This window comes from Anser cygnoides, chromosome 3 (assembly GCF_040182565.1).
Source record: "Anser cygnoides isolate HZ-2024a breed goose chromosome 3, Taihu_goose_T2T_genome, whole genome shotgun sequence".
NCBI classification, from domain to species: Eukaryota; Metazoa; Chordata; class Aves; order Anseriformes; family Anatidae; genus Anser; species Anser cygnoides.
The window spans coordinates 116,640,977-116,657,820 of record NC_089875.1 but is presented as its reverse complement, the minus strand read 5'-3'; the positions used below and the strand labels follow the sequence as shown (position 1 = coordinate 116,657,820).

The following is a 16,844-nucleotide window of genomic DNA, read 5'->3' as shown; positions in this document are numbered from 1 at the left end:
TTCATGAAAGCCACCAAGATGGCCAAAAAAGCACACAGGACTTTCACATGCTTTCGTAGCAACCTTGAGCTTCTTTTGGACAGATATCACTCATCTCCTGTAGCCCAGCTGTTTCCAGGTTGGGAACAAACTGAGTTCTTCCACGACTGTTCAACCTCAGAGCACGCAAGAAGCCTTCAAGAGACCACGTTCCTGCCATCGCTGGCTGACATCTGCCAACAAATTCAAGTGGAGTTGAAAGGCTACCGTGCCAGAAGGCTGCACCCATCCACCCAACAGCACACGGAGAAGCCTAACCACAACCTAACCACAGCGAAACTTCTGTTCCTTCCCCTCCCCACCCTCTCATGAACAAAAAGCTGCCATCATTTTCATTTCCAGACCTCTAGGCAAGTGTGATTTGGTATTCTCCGGAAGAGTGTTAGCTGAGAAACTGCTGCCTGTAAGGGGAAATCTCATGCTCAGGTCTACAGAGCCCTCCCAAGCCCTTCTGATGTCCCTCTAATAATGAAGGAGAAGGGGTTAACGCATCAGCTGTGTTCTTACACGGCATGGGAGGGAAGGTAAGGAGATCCTCCACCACCTGCAGGGACGGAGCCCACCAGTCCTCCCCAACCCCTGTAGCATCCCTGTACCGACCTGAGCTGGGGTCCCCAGCACCTGGAGCTTCCAGCACCTGCCTACTGACGCAGCTCTGTGGGCAATATTAACGGCTCTACCCACCCAACACGCAGGCTAACAGCTTGGTCATCAACATAACTCAGCCCTTCTGTAAGGAAGCCCTTGAAAAATTCAACTCTTCTCTACCAGAAAGGCGACGGTGGCAAGAAAAAGAAAGCCCAGCATGGCAAGGACTGCCCTTGCGCCACCTTCTCCTTCTCCACCTGCCGTTTTTTTGAGCACATGGCGGCACGTGGAGCGATGAGTCCTGTGTCAGGCTGACAGATTTTGACATTTGCACAGATCTCGAGGACGGAGGAGCATCACGGGCAGGCAGCAGAGCCAAAACGTGCGTAAACCAGGCAGGAGAACGGCGGTGATGCAGCCCAACGCTCAGATAAAAGCTTTGCATCGCTGCTAGCCCGGCTCTGCTCCTGAGCTCATCCCACCTACCTCCTCCAAATATCTTCCTGACTCATGCGGAACACAGCCCCAGCAGCCTATTTTTACCTCCAAAAATACGCCGAGAGCCTACAACTCAGCCAGGAGGCAGCACATCCAAATCCCAGCTGTCCACAGCTCAGGCTTTGAAATCCCCGAACCCGGATTGATGCAAAGATCTTCCCAAAATGAGGAAATTTCACCACCATCCCTGAAACAGGGGGAGTTACTGGAAGATCAATCCTCTCACCACAAATCCCAATCATAAATAAGTTCTGGAAAAAGTGCATGCGACCAAGACAGGAGGAAAGGACACTTTTATGTGGACTTCTGAGCAATGTGCTGGTTTTTCCCATGGTCGGTGCTGGTATCAGATCCTCCCAGGAGCCAGTGATTCACATCCTCAGCGAGCACCGTTTGGGCAACAAACCACTAACCGTATGCTATTTTTTATTCTTTTTTATTTTTTTTTCCCCAAACCAAAAATCTTGCAGGGCAGGAAACGGACTCCCGACAAACACTTCCCACACCCTCTCTGGAAAATAACTCCACCAAGACGGTCGAGGAAGGCTTGTGATCATCTGTGGGAGGTTATGGACGTGTTCAGACCTGGGACCTGAGGGTCAGAGCCGGGCAGGAGCATTACGGCTCTCTATCACACCTCTGGAACCAGCACCAGCCTTGGTCCTGAGCCCCTGGGACCTGCACAACCTGCCCACCTCCATGGCAAGGTCTCCCTGAATGTCCCCTCTCGACCTCCATCTGCTTGGGATGCTGCAGAGAAAGCCGGCCAGGCAGAGCTGCTCTTCCTTTAGTTAAAAAGGGAACGGTCAGCGTAAGCATTCCACGTAATTATTACATTTTAAACAGCTTTTGCAGAGTTAATCATTATAACTCCCTCGGACAGGCGGGTAACCCTGAGCAAGCACGCTGCTGCAGCCAGAGGCATAAATACCCAGACACCCAGATGCCAGCCTGAGGATTAAATTCACCTGCTGATTTTTTATTTTTTTTTTCCCCCTCTCGGATGAAGCCCTGGCAAGCAGGGAAAGTCTGCCTCGTTACTCAACAAGTTATGTGCTAGGGCCTTACGGAGGTGAGAAATCACAGCTCTCCCCGCACAGAAGCTGGTGCAAGCTTTTCTGAAAGAAAAAATGTCTCCTGCGTGGTTTTTCTGCAAGAAAAGCTGAATTTCTGTGCCATTAACACTCAGCCGTGCCTTAATGGGCAGGCACAAATCTTAATTCCCCATACTCCTTATTAAACTGTCCAGGAATTTTGACCCTTTTTTTCACGACTTTTTTTCATCCGATTTTGAAGCAAATGGACCATCTTCCGGGGCAGCCCTGCGCACACTGCGGACAGATGCCTGGTGTAGCAGCGCGCATTAGGAGTGATCGAGCACCAGTCTCCTGGCCTGCTAATGCAATAAGGCTCAGGAGCAAGACATAATAAACCCGCCCCTGATTAGGTTTCCCTCTAAGCAGAACAGCGGTTGCTCTCTCTCAGTTGTGTTTTCCTCGGCTCCCTTCCACCACCAAGCTGTGGTCAGCCCCAAAAAGGTCAGTTTGGGGGCAAACGGGAGTGAAGTCGAAAAGCTGAGTGGTTTGAGGAACGTGGTGATTCTAACTCCTCGGATACCACCGCGAAGCTCCCATGGCAGAGCTCTGTGCTGATGGAGTTAAAGGGCTGCTTTATCCCACCCTGACCCTTTATCCCACCTTCCTAGGGGCGGGAGGTGCAGGGCTCCAAGCACCCCAACGAGCGAGCACCCCCACGGTGTTTTCATTTCATTTCATTTGTATTTCATAGAATCATTCAGGTTGGAAAAGACCTCCAAGATCATCTGCTCCAACCATCCCCCTACCACCAACGTCACCCACTAAACCATGTCCCTAAGCACCACGTCCAACCTTTGAACACCCCCAGGGTGACTCCACCACCTCCCTGGGCAGCCCTTTCCAACGTTTTACAGCTCAGCAGTACCCACAACACCCGCCGGGTGCCTGGCTCATCCCTGCCCTACCCATTTCTCAAGCTCCCTTCTTCTGAGTCTCATTTTGAGGAGGACAGGATGACATTCGAGGGCCAGATACCTGCAGATACCAGAGGAAGGACAGCTTTAAAAAACAACAAAAACCCCCTCCTGCCTCTTTGTTTTGGCAGGCAGGCAGACATTAATCCCTCAGCCCTGCCAGAGGCACGTTAGGGTTTGCACCCAGGCACAGAGCTGCTCCTCGATCAATACATTGTTGGCAGCGACGGGCGCATCTGCCCCTGGGAGATGCTGCTGGTCATCCCGCCCCTTGCTGTGGCCCTTGAGGTCGCCGCAGCGTGAGACTGATTGAATTCTTCCACCTCTCCCCAGGCTCTGCAGGTGTGCAAAAGGAGAAGCGATGGGGTCCCCAGTCTGCTGGCAGCAGAGCATCCCGAAAGCCAAGACCCCAAATCCCAACGCTCCTCGCCTCCCCAGGCTCCTCTCTGCTCCACGCTCTGCTTTCAGACGGGGCCTCGATACAGAGCCGTTTCCAGCAAGGGCTATTCTACCTGCAGCCAAGCCCAAGCCCCAGCCCTGCTGCAAACAGCTCTGCAGCACGGCTTATTTCTCTTGATTATTTAACCAGAGGCTTCCTGGCTTTGGTCACGCCACCCACTGCAATAATGTGCAATTACCAGACTTGAAGAAGAAAGCAAAAAAAAAAAAAAAAAAAGTGGCATCTCCTGCCAGGCCAGCACTGCCAAGATCTGCTGCTCTTCAGTCTTTCAGCTCCAAAAAAATCACCAAATCCTCTCCTTGCCTCTCAGCACAGCATTTCAGGCAGCTTCTTCTATACACAGGAGGTTTTACCCCAAAAGACCACTTTTTACGCAGCTCATTTCACTCCTTGCCTTTCACCCGCTGCTACTCAAGAGGTGGAAGTCAAAGGCAACACTACCATGAATTTCTGAAAGATTATTTCAAACCCATCCTCATGTTCAGTGCAGACTGCTGTAATTCTTGGAAACCCCAGAGATTGCAAGAGCCAGGCTTCAATTCTCTATATTTTTTTTTACAAAAATTCAATTCTCTGTTTTTACTAAAAGGGCTCTGCTCATTCAGTTCCTCACCTTCGGAAGCAGCCGAAGAAAGGGAAGGGGGATGTGCTAAAACAGAGGGACTGTCTGGAAGAAAAGGTTTCTAGTAGGCAGGGCAGGGCTGCTCTCGGTCTTCCAAAAGAAAGTCACGCCAGGTTAAAACCACTTCCCTGTACCCGCGCTAACAATTAACCACCACATCCTTTGGAATCGGTGGGCAAAGTGCCCTTCCCCTTCCCACCTGCGGGGCAGAAGAAACGAGCCAGGTGAAGCAGCCGGAGATCCAACTGCACCATCGGTACTGGTCCTCATTTAGATCCCATGAAGTGAGACCTGGGGGCTCTGGGGAGAGCCAAAAAAGTCCCCACGGTGGAGACAGGCGCGGGGACGTGCTGGCGGTGCTAGCTCAGGCCAGTAGGCACTGCAAGCTCTTCCCAGACCTCTGAGCCATTTAACCCGGTGAGAATCGCTGGCGTTTGCTGCCTTAGCTGGAACGTGTCCACGCTGAGGGCACGGCTCTCGTTTTAACACCAGCCTCCCAAGCCACCTCTAATTTTAGGTGTACGCTGTTATTTAAGGCACATATTATGACCGGGGGGAGCTTGGGCAGTAGACACCTGCTCATGGGAGGATAAAGACAAGCGAAATGCCCCCAGTAACAACCGCTGTCGAGGATCGCAAGCGCATCGCAAATATTTCAGCAATTCGGTATCGAGTGCCATCAGGAATGGGATTTAAGCCACTGCTTCCACTGGGGTCTGTCAAAGCAGCAACAACATGGGCAGAAATAATTTAACGCTGCAGATCCTGCGTGCGGACGAGTTAATTACAGTATTATTACAAAAAGACCCTTGAAAAAAAAAATTAATAAAAATCACACTCCCACCCCCAAATCCTCTTCTCTCGGGAAGAAGCCCAGCCCAAGCGAGATGCCTCTGCTCCATCACTGAGCACTGCTAGCGCTGCCCTGACCATGCTACACCAAGCTGAAAGGGATCAACACTAAAATCTTCCAAAAAAAAAAAAAAAAGGGCAAAACCCTTGAGGTTGGCCATCCTCTCCAGCACCACCGGGCTGCACCTCCACAAGCACGGCTCCTCCGTGCCAGGGCTGGGGCACCAACATCCGAGCACGTCTTCCCTTTCAAAGGTTAAAGCTGTTTACTGAAAGGATTACGAGGGAGGAGCTGGAAAACTAGGAGGAAGCAGGGGGGAGATCGTGCGCAACTCTTACGTAGGCAATAAATGCCCCGACACCCTGCTGGAGCAACCCCGCTCCTGTACAGGTGGGGAGGTCACCGGGATTTCCTCTCTGCTACGGTCTTAAGCTCATTTTGGGCTATGTTGACCCTTGTCTGAAATTTTGCTTAAGGAGGCAGCCTGCAAAGCATGGTTTGGGTACAAGGACTGCTTGAGCAGCAGAAAGATAAGCCATGGTGCTTCAGCTCTGCAGTGTACCTTGGCTGCACGGCCAGCTGTTTAAAAAAAAATAAAAGGTCAATTCTGTTTTACTGTGATTCCTCTCATTTCAAGTAAATGAAGTCTTAAGAGCTAGATCTTTCAACACAAAAAAAAAGAAAAAAGGGATTTCTACACCACCGTGGAGAAAAAAAATTACATATCTGGCACAGTGGAGCACCACCAAAGAGGAACTAATGAGCAGGGCAGATCCAGCTAAACAGAATGCGATTTAGGCAACGTCCAAGCTGCCCTTAAAGCAAGACAAAGCATTAATTGGTTTGTGCTCGTTCTGCCTTTGCAGCAAAAAGTTCAGCTGAGGACATGTGATGGCAGGAGCAAGCCACGAGGCCACCTGGACAAGCAGGCACCGGCGTGACCGCTGGGAGGGTTGTGCAAAATCCCACCAGGAGCCCTGAGGAATGGGGAATTCATCTCCAGATTGGAGGGGCCGATCAGATACCGGGCCAGTTCATTAACCAAGTGCTGTTTCTGCAGTTACATCACCTCGTTTCCCAAGACGGGGAGCGGACTTAGCAAACTCGCTACGAATTTGATGCACTAGCTGAATTCAGCTGTTCAAGGATGACAGAGAAGACGTGTCCTGGGAAGCAAAGGGTGACCCAGGAATTACACCGTCCCCCAAAAGGATGACAGGATCTGCGAAGGTGGGGTTACACCCGAATGGTCTCACACAGCCTCATTGCTCACCACGTATCGCCTTATCTTATCTGCATGGCTTCTTTAGCCTGACTCATCCTGGGTGAACAAACACAGAGCCCTGCCCAAAGGGAGCAGATGTAGTGCAGGCACTGCAGGAGGCTTCTGAACCACCAGGTCAGGAGCCACAGCTGGTTCTGCCCAAAGCAGCTGGTTTGCTCCTGCATTGGATCTCTTCCCGAGCTGTACAAACTCAACCCCTGCTCCGGGATGACAGCGTTCACCACTCCAAGAAAAGGAAAGAAACAATGAGAAATTCAACCAACCCAAGGGAACTGGTAATAAAGATCTTGGGAGGGGAAAAAAACAGACTACAGGATAGTAGCAACCAGCCCCTTTTGGCCAATGAACCACAGCTGAAGAGCTGAATTCCCTGAAGCACGCACAAATAAAGATATTTAATAGGTTCTGCAACCCTGCTGCAGATCACTAACCATAGCCCAGGGTCCACGCTTTCGGTACCACCGATTTTACGGACAAAGAAGTGCGGGCCTTACTGGAAAAAAGATGTTGGAACTTATTGCAAAGGGGAAAAATAGCTCAAGAAATGGCACCCCGGGAACTCAAAAGAGTTAAAAGGAAACTGATAAAAAGCACAAACAGAAGAGAAGGCACAAAGCTAATTCCATCACGGCCTTATTGGTTCTGTAAATGCATTAATGAAAGCAAACAAAGTGTAGGTCTGTTAATCAGCAGGAAGGAGAGCAGAGTACATAACAAGACGCCCTGCTCAAAGCCTTCTCTGCTTTGTACTTAAGCACCCAAGGATGACTGTCATCAAGCACTGATCTCTCTTAAAACCCTCAAATCTTTTCTTTCCAATCTGCTCTTCGCTTGGGTCCCCTTGTTAAAAGTGCTTTTCTAAAGGTTAACCCGTGAAGGGATGTTTAGTTATTCCTTAGTCCTGTCTTCAGCATAAGGGGGTCGGTTCTGCCACGGTGGCTGTGCGGAGGTAGGACCTGCTGGCGAGACCACAGCCACTCGATGCTCACGTTCATGCCACCATTCATTTATCATTGACTTTTATGAGCCCCCATTTAAGGCCCTAACAGTTCACCTTTAACTCTCATTGAAAAGCAGATAGCAAGTTTTTCCACCAAAAGAACAGAAAACACCAAGAAGCAAAAGATTCCCCAGTATCCCCCAGCACAGGGAGCTGCGCCCACCCGTGACACAGCCGCTAAGGATAACCTCCCTCGCTCCAGCAAAGGAAAAGGGCTGGGGAAGGAAGCCAGTGGTCAGGATTTCAGGCCAAGAACCTGAAATTGAGGTGCTGCCAACGGGCGGGGGATGACTCAGCCTTGCAGAAACAGAAGGGGTGAGGGAAAAAGGACAGAACAAAAGATAATCAGACACATGCCTGAGTCACTGGGAAGATAAGGAGGGAGAGAAAAAGAAAAGAGGTGGAAGGGCAGAGATTAAAAAAAAAAAGTCGTCTTTTGAGATTTTCCTAGCAAGGGGTAGGTGGGAAGTAGAAGGAGAGGAGCTGAGGAGAGCAGGTGATGCTCCCTCCATCAATCACTGCATCAGGAATGGGGAACGTGCCAAGGGAATGGGGATGGGGAGAAGCCAAGGATCAGCTGAGAGCTGGGACGTGTGCTTGCCCTTTCACCACCGGGCCCAACGTGCCAGGAAAGCGACCCAGCCACGGGGTGGCCCATCCAAAGCACCACGAGATCGGAAAGGGGAGAAGACGCCACTCCCCGAACCGGCCGCTCCAGCCCCCGGCCCGTACTGCTCACCGTGCCCATTGCAGTAATAGATCCACTTCTCCCTGTTCTGCGTGGGGGTGGTGGACTTCTTCATAATAGCTTTCTCCACAATGGCACTGGGATCTTGCCTCGGCCCCTTCTTCAGAGTCCGTGAGCTCTTCCTGACGCTGCAGACCACGATAACCACCAGGACCAGCAGCAGGAAGAGGACGATCATCCAGGGCAAGTGTTCGTTGATATCGAAGTGCTGGTGGACGTTCTGCTGCCCTCTCCGGGGCGGCCTGTAGGGCATGCTGGACTTCTCGCCCCCTGCCATCTCCAAGGCCGGCTGCTTCTCCAGAGCTTGGCTGGTGTGCTTGTGCCGGTAGCTCTGCGCCTGGCTGGCGGTGCCGGTGCCCACCAGGCTCCCTCGGGCACCCCCGGTCTCGTTGGCCAAGGTCTGGTTGTAGTCGCTCGTCGGCCCCGTCGCGCCGTCGGCCGCGGGTGGAGAAGGAGAGGGAGCCAGGTCGGGAACTGAAGAGTTCAGACCTGCAGGAGGAGAGGAGAGCTCAGTGTCACGGTGCTGGGGAGGTGACACGGTGTCACAGCACGGCCCGAAACCCCTCTGAGTGTCCGCGCGGCCTGCAGGCCTAAGCCCAGCACCAGGCAGCGAGAGAGGGAAAGCCAGACCTTAATTTCACCTCTATATCAGACAGCTCCTGCTACTGAGTTAGGTTCGAGATAAAACTGACCCGGTTAATACCTAGTGGCAGCTCCTCAACAAAAAGGAGAGATTAAAAGCACATTGGCAGTCTGCGTTTGATCCAAATTCAGCATTTCTTAGAAAACCCACAACTTTGAGGCAGTTGGCTTTCTTTTCCTAGCTTCACACTGATATTATTTTTTTATTCTATTTTTATTATATTATATTTTTATTATATTATTAGCTTCACACTGATAATGGAAAAGTTGGTATATGGGCTAGGAACACACACGAACGTTAGCTTTACACCGACAATGTAAAACTTTTTCACATGTGTTTCTAGCCCAAATAGTACTAGCTTTACATCCATCATGGAAAACTCGGTATTTGGGCTAGAAACACACAAATTCAGAGGCTTAGTATCTCTCAACCAAGTCTTGTCAAAGGAGCATAAACATTTTATCAGCACTGCAATCAGGCGTGGATGCATCAACTCCAAACCAGGTTTCTGAAGTGACTGAGGTGACCCAACTTCCTCCTAAGAGCCACTTTCCACTTTTATTGAGTTTTCTTATCAACAAGCAGCGCCTGGTGAGAAGAGGAAGGGCGCTGCAGCGTGAATTAGAGCCTGCTCTGGAAACTTGGATGTGAAGATGGTGTCTCATCCCAGCTGAGCCAGAGCACGGGTGTGCACGGGTGTGAGAAGCCAAACCGCTCTGACGAGGATACAAACAGGGAAAACACTAACTTCTATCCGCTTGTCTATGGTCGATATCAAAGTTCAGGGAACACCCTCCTTTCCTCTCCCACCAACGTCACGCCGAACTTCTCATTTGTTAGGTCCCGGAGCCCTGCAGCCTACAACTGTCAGCACCTCCCTGCAGCTGCATTTACTGGCTCAGGTGTAAAGGGCATCAAAAGTTGCCTTTTGTTGTTAAAATGCAACATTTTGGACACTACCAAGGAGTGCTGAGCAGCAGCTCACACAGAGCCCCATAGCACCCAGCCATGGCTGAAGCATCTTTGCTAAACACAGCGGCACCCTGCCCATGGGTTCTCTGCCTGGTCTCCTACCCCAGTACAGTCACCCAACAAAGAGCATGATATGTCATTTACAATTAAGTGACAGAATGGGGAATTCAAGCTAGTTTTCCCCACTAGTGATAATTAATGGAAGCCTTCAAGGTTAAAGAAAAAAATAATAGCACAGCCTAGGTGCAGTTTTGGCAACGGTCCCCATTCAAGCCAGTACAGTGATACAATTCAGGGCAAAACCTAGCAGGGAAAGCACAGGCAGAGAAGCAGCAAACCCATCAGGAGACCAAGCAAACCCATCAGGACACCCAACAAACCCATCCAGAGATCCAATAAACCCATCAGTGTGGTGGAGAGAAGCTCCCCTCTCCCCTCGGGGCTTTGCTGCTGCCCCCACTCCCTGCTCAGGTTTGCCATAAACACACCAAGACTTGTGCCAGCACAACACGTGGATTGGAGAAACGGCTGGGGAACACGATGTCCTCTTAATCCAAACAGCAGGACAGCCAGAAGTCCAATCAGGAGTACAGTCTCAGGGAAAACATTATTAAGTGTGGTTTATTAAGCATGGTTTAACACAAGCAATGGCAACCTGACGTACTCCAGAGCCGCGTCCTGGCCAAAAAAGCAAAAGCACCATCTGCACTTGAGACCATGTTGCCCTCCAACAGCCTAAAAACAACCGTGACCGAGGCAGGAATGCGATCCCACGGCCGAAAACACAGCTGTGTCTCAGTGGTGTGCATTACCTTTGGGAAGATGAGCGGTCGGTGGAGCCTCGTAGGTCTCTCCACCTGCTTCTGCGTCCGACGAAGCCAAAGACGTGCTCGGCAGAGACGCCGGAGAACCGCAGACGTTGTCGCTTTCCTTCGTCCCTGGCTTGACCACCACCATGTTCTTCCCGAAGCAGTCCGTGTAGGTTTTGCACTTCATCACGCTAGAAGGCACATCAGAAAAAGTACCACGAGGGCACGGCTTGCACCTCACGTCTTCCGTCTCGGTTCCTTTCTTGCGGACGCCCCAGCCGACCGGGCACACCGTGTAAGGGACGCAGGTATCGTTCGTCTGAAACGTACCCGACAGGCAAGTGCACTCGCGGTCGGTCAAGGCAGTACAATGGGTTTTCTCAATCATTGGCAGTTCGCAGGGTTTTCTGCAAGGGTGGCATCGCTCTATGCCGTTCTCGTGCTTCGTAAAAGTCCCGTCCGGACACGGGCTGCACTCCCTTAAGGTGCTCTTCGTGCAGTGCTTGGACACGTAGGTTCCCGCGGGACACTTGTCGCAGATCAGCTCCTGGTTGGTGGCACGGTCGAGGTGGCGGTACTTGCCGGCGGAGAGGCTGATGGCATTCTGTTCGGAGGTCAGCTGGGGCTGAGCGCCGGCGCTGCCGAGGAACACGAGCAACTGAAAGACAAAGGCAAAGCGTTAGTGCATCCGGGGCCCCGGGGCCGAATTCCTTCCGGAGAGCCAGCCCGGGACAGGACCACCAGGGACATCCCAGGACCACGAGGGAGGTTTTGCCCTCTCGAGGCTGAGAGGTCCCAGCAGCACCCAGGCACTTGCCAAGAAGACAAAAACGACGCAGGTGGTGGCTCTGACCCGCGGGATTTCCTTCCTCTGCCTTAACTTGTGGTGGCTCAGTTATTTGCCTTTTAAAATAAGGCAAAACAGGATGAAATCTGGGCTGGTGCGCGGTGCCGGGTGTGTTCTCAGCCCCTCCACCCTCCCACACCCTTGTGCAAGGGTAAGGTTTGCTTCAGGGGTTCTGCTTCAAGCCTCCCACATCCAAATCCACTTGAAACCAGATTTATTTGCAACAGGAGAGGGAAAAAGGACGCTATTCCTAAGCTCTTTTAGGGGCTCCGCTGTAACTTAGTTCCTCATTGCATCAGATACAGGTAAAAGGTCTCACGTTTTTACACACTGAACGCACCCAGCTGGGTTTGGCTACATGATGACTACGGATCTGTTCACCTCCACCTATTTCTAGCCCCATGATTTTATTCCCTCCGGTCCTTTGCGTCAGTCCCACGGGGCTGCTCCTTCCCCAGGAGAAGCCCTCTCTCCAGCAGGGCCTCCGCTTCCACCTGGGAGACCTCTGGACCACGGAGAAGCATCGGTTAGGCCAGCAGAAATAATGCAGGGAGAACAAAAGGCAGCTCAAGAAGAGCTGCCACAACCTCATCCGGCATGCAAAGCAGCTGGAAACGCATCTCCAAACAGCAGCAGGCTGAGTTCAGAGGGAAGAGGACCGAGCTAACGTTACAGCGGGTTTCCAAAGGTGATTTCTTACATTAGGGTGGGCAGACCACCAACCCTAACGCTTTTCAACCGAGCGGCCGGGGACATAAATCACCTTGCTAGGCTATACGGGACCTTGCTCTTGCTCTGCTACATATCCTGGGCTATCAGCCAGCAAGAATATATTATATATATATATATATATAAAGAAAAAAAAAGCCTCCAACAACATGACTCTGCAGAACACACATCGCAGCAGAGCTGCAAGCTGCGCCGCGTCATTTTTGGTGCAGTCTCTTGCTTCCTGGAAAACACATGCTCCGGCAGCGCAGTTCTGTTTCACCTGCTAAATAATTTATGGCCGAGGATTTGTACAAAACACTTCAAGTCCTTTTTTTTTTTTTTTTTTTTTTCTTCCCCTCCCTCCTGAAGCGGCAATTACAGAGGCGGCGGCGGCAGCAGACAAGCCTGCAGGAGTTGACAAGGATCCTGTGGTGGCCAGGCCAATTACAGCACGTCAAATTAAAACAAAAACAACAACAACAAAAAAAAGCGAGAGGCTGCTCTGGCAGGCTCTAACGGCTCACCCGACGCATGTTCCACCCCCCTCCCGCAAGACACGATTTCACGAAGCGCTCGGCTCGCGCTACAGAAACCTGCCACCCGTAATCTCCCTGACGCAACTGCGAATTAGCTAAACCAGATGCAACAGGATCCGGCCTCCCCGGGGCTCGCCGGTGCCCTACGCGGGGCACACGAGCCCGTGCCGGATCCCGGGGGGGCACCGGGAGGTGCGGGACCAAGGGGGCTCTGGTGCATGCGCGGCTCGGCGCTTACGGACAGCAGCGAGTCGCGGCGGGGGGAAGGCTGAGCAGCCTCGAGCATCCAGGCGGGTGTCGTGAGGATTGGTGCTTCTGGTCCCTAAAAATAACCCGCTGCTGGGAGCGTGCGGCCGGCAGCGCTCGCAGCACCGCGAGCGCCAGCCGGGAGCGGGAGGATGTCTCCGCCTGGAAGGATGGCCGCCGCTTGGACCCCCCACAAGCGACAGAAGAATGGAGCAGGGTCTCCTTAGCCACTGGATTCCAGTTCTTTACTCCAGCACCAGAGCATACAGGGCAACAAAAAAACACACAGAAAAAAGGAGCCGGTGCAAGACAACCCTGGTACAACCAGATACCAGCGCACCTGGGTTTGGTGCTGCTCCTTGTGCCCACAGAGCATCCCCAGCCCAGCGCCCACGTCCCTTCCCTGCTACCCAAACCCCTTCCAGCACGTGGAGGACTTCAGCTGGGGAATGGGTTTAGATGTGGGAGCCCCAGAGCCTGGCTACAAGCTCCAAGCCCTGGAGCTGGCGGCTGACGCAGGCGTGACCCATCTTACTGCCAGCAGCCCGGTGATGCGGGCGGCACCTACGCAGCATCGCCATCGCCACCCTCTTCAGCTGCAGCCACGCGTTGGACGGACCCGATGAGCAATTTGCACGGACAGTAGTTTGTAGGGGGGCTACACGCCTCCCAAGCACACGTACGTGGGACGCGGCAGGGAACAGGCCAGCTCGCGCAGGGGCAATATCTGCTCCTCGGCCCTGCGAGGCTGCCAGCAGAAAGACAGAAAGTTGGCGAGAAAAACGAGCGTTTGGGTCCGAAACGGGGTGAGTTTGGGTTGAACGTGGTGCCACCCCCCGCTGCTGCTAGCCCCGTGGGGGGGGGGGGGGGGAGCAGGGCAACGGTAAGCTTCACAGACATACAATGCATTCAGTAAAAAATGAAAAGAATAAAAGGGACTTAAAAAATTGGAAAAAAAATAATTAAAAAAGAAAAAGAATAAAGAAAAAGTAACTAAAGGCAGCTAAATGCAGCGTATGTGACGCTGGTAGAGAGGAGCCGGAGTAGAGGCACAGAGCTGTAAGTGAGCAGGGACTGACTGCACCGAGCTGATAACCTGGGAACTGTTTCCGAGTGAAAATAACAGAATTTCCTGAATTGGTCGAAATCACAGCTGGCCCACACTCCCCACGGCAATGCCTCAGCCCAGGTCGGGCTGCACAGCTCCCCTTCCCGAAGGTCAGCTACGCTCTCTGCGCAGCACCTCCGGGAAGGCATTTGTGACACTGAAGGAAGAAAAACAAACAAACAACCCCACAAAACGCCAGTAAACAGATCCAGAAGTTTGATGGCAACTTCACAGGGATGAGCAACCCGTCTCCTGCCCTGCGCTCTGTGAGCAGGACCAAGTTACTGACTCCGAAAAAGCCACCTGGGACGAGGGTCTTGGGGAAGAAGGAAGCGAGTTTCGCTTCTTTAAGGGCGCCGAGTTATTTTCAGCCGGTTTGGGCTTTAACGAAACCGAGAGCCCGGGACTCGGTCAACTCAGCAGTCCCATTGCCACGGCTGAGGAGGGCAACAGTGACAGGGGAAAACGCCAAAACAGCAGCACAGGCGCCCGGTCCCTGCGAAGGGGAACTCGGTGGCTCTTCCCGCAGCACGCACCGGCCGAGCATCGCCAGCTGCCACAAGCCCACTGTGGTCAAAGGAAGCCCCCCCGCAGCCCCCTGACCACCTGGGATGCACGAGCAAACGCCGATCCGGGCGGCAGCCACGGGAGCATCCCACCCACGACCTTGCCAGCAAACGGGAATTTCGCCCCACGGCTCATTGGGTCGCACACCCACACGCGTCCAGGTCGAGGACGCGCGTGCACGAGCAACGCTTGCCTGCGTACTTGGATCCTCACCTTCATTCCGGGAGTACGCTCCGCTTTTATCTACCCATGTACTTGGACCAATTCGATTTTTCCCCAGGGAAAAAGCAAATGGGGGGGCGGGGGACCCCGACACCGCCAAAGTTTTGCTTCTCGTTCCAAGGGGCGATGCCGCTCCCTGGGCGAGTCTCGCCCCGCTGCGGCTGCCTGGCGTTTCCCCAGTCCCCGCAGCCCCGCAGCAGCTCGCTAGGACCCACCTGGAGCCCGGCAGGAGCGGCCGCGGCGCCGCTTACACAACCGAGCCGCAGCGCGGACCCGCCGCCCCCAAAATCCCCCCCGTCTCTCTCTCTCTCTCCCCAAAATGACAGCGTTTCGCCCCAAAGCGCCGCTCTGCCAGGGTCCTACGTGGGATGGCAAAACGGGGCAGCCGGGGGGAGCTCGGCCTCTCTGCCAAAGCAAGGGGGCAATAAAAAAATAAATAAATAAAGGGATGATGGAGGAGGGGTGGAGGATAAACACCCCAATAAACACCCCCCGCACCTCTCACGACCCCCGGGAGGCGCAGGCATCCCCTCACCTTACCACCCCCCCCACCCCCTTCCGATCTCCCTATCCCCCCCAAAACTCACCGAGAGCAAACCGGCGAGCACTGAGCACGCCGCGGCGGGGCGGGGGGCGGCCGCCCCCATAGTGGCCGGGGTAAAGGGAGGGGGGTGGCCGCAGCGAGCGGGGGTGGGGGGGGGGGGAGCGCGGGCGCTGCCCGGCTAACGGCGCTGCTTCATGGGGCGGCGCGGGGCCGGCAGCGGCGGCTGCTGCCCGCGGCGGGGGGCGCCCATGGTGGCGGGGCCGGGGCCGAGGCCGGAGCCGGGGCCGGGGCCGGGGGGGAGCCGAGGCGGGGGCGCTGCCGCCCGCCGCGCTCCCACCTGCCTGCGGGGGCTGCCGCTGCCGCGGGGCGGCGCGCACGTGGGGGCGGCGCGCCGGCGGGAGAAAGGGGCGCGCGCGCGCGCCCGGGGAGGGTGGGCGGCACCGCCCTTTGTGGCGTCACCGGGCGCGCGGGGAGAGGGCGCGCCAAGGGCGCCCCCTCCCCGCGCGGCGCGGGAAGAGGAGCGCGGCGGCGGGGAGAGGGGGGGGCGAGTGGGAATTTGGGGAGCAGGGGGCTTCCGGTAGGGTTTTTATTTTATTTTATTTTATTTTATTTTATTTTATTTTATTTTATTTTATTTTATTTTATTTTATTTTATTTTATTTTATTTTATTATTTTTATTTTATTTTATTATTTTTATTTTATTTTATGTTATTTTATTTTATTTTATATTTTATTATTTAATTTTATTATTTAATTTAATCTAATTATTTTTTATCATTTTTTATTATTTTATTTTTTTAATCTTATTTTATTTTATCTTATTTTATTTTTTTTTTTTCTCCTGTTCTCCGACGTGGAGCACGTAAGGAGTAAGAGGAGTGAGAGGGAGCAGCAAGAATCGTATAGAGACGCGGAATGGTTTGGGTTGGAAGGGGCCTCAAATCTCATCCACTTCCAGCCCAGCCCCATCCAGCCTGGCCTTGGGCACTGCCGGGGATGGGGCACCCACAGCTCCCCGGGGCAGCCTGCGACAGGGCCTCGCTGCTCTCTGAATAAAAAATAATTCTTCCTAATATCTAATCTAAATCTACCCCGAGAGCGGAGCTGCCCACCGAAAGAGGGTGAGCTGGAAGCAGGGGGTGACCGCAGCGCGGGCAGTGCCCTCACAGTCCGGGGCCCGATCCTGCAGCGTGCAAACAGGACAGGCGGGGTGCTGGGCACAGCTTCCAGACCCAGCAAGCAGCGGGGAAAGGCCTGGATCTACCCAAGGAGTCAGGAGCAGCAGGAGATGGGGCCAGAGGTGAGGCTCCGTGGGTCCAAGGTCACACCAGAGCAGGGGTGGGGTGGCCCAGGCAGGGCTGGGCAGGGCCAGTAGGGTTTATTTGTGCCCTCAGGGCACTCAGCACCCATGGGTGCGTCAGATCCAGGCCTTCCATGATTATCGACGTTGCTGGTTGCCCACGGAGGAAAACGTCACACACCTGATTTCCAGCGCCTGCAGAAATCCTGCCAGCCGTCACCTTCTGGGGGCATC

At 53.5% G+C, this 16,844-nt stretch overlaps 1 protein-coding gene across 3 annotated transcripts in view; it reads right to left on the bottom strand.

Moving 5' to 3' along the window:
* TNFRSF21 (TNF receptor superfamily member 21) overlaps positions 1–15,505 on the bottom strand; it is a 30,776-nt gene extending 15,271 nt beyond the window's left edge. For 2 of the 3 annotated variants that reach the window (XM_066995044.1, XM_066995045.1), the window contains exons 1-3: positions 15,353–15,505; positions 10,532–11,186; positions 8,096–8,593 (exon numbers count right to left, since the gene is read on the bottom strand). In XM_066995044.1, coding sequence (XP_066851145.1) covers positions 8,096–8,593; positions 10,532–11,186; positions 15,353–15,412 — 1,213 coding nt within the window. In that variant the 5' untranslated portion in view covers positions 15,413–15,505. Of the gene's footprint in view, positions 1–8,095; positions 8,594–10,531; positions 11,187–14,756; positions 14,778–15,352 lie in introns of those variants that run through there. The other variant, XM_066995046.1, reaches the window with a different exon arrangement.
* Between the last annotated feature and the right edge of the window lie 1,339 nt (positions 15,506–16,844).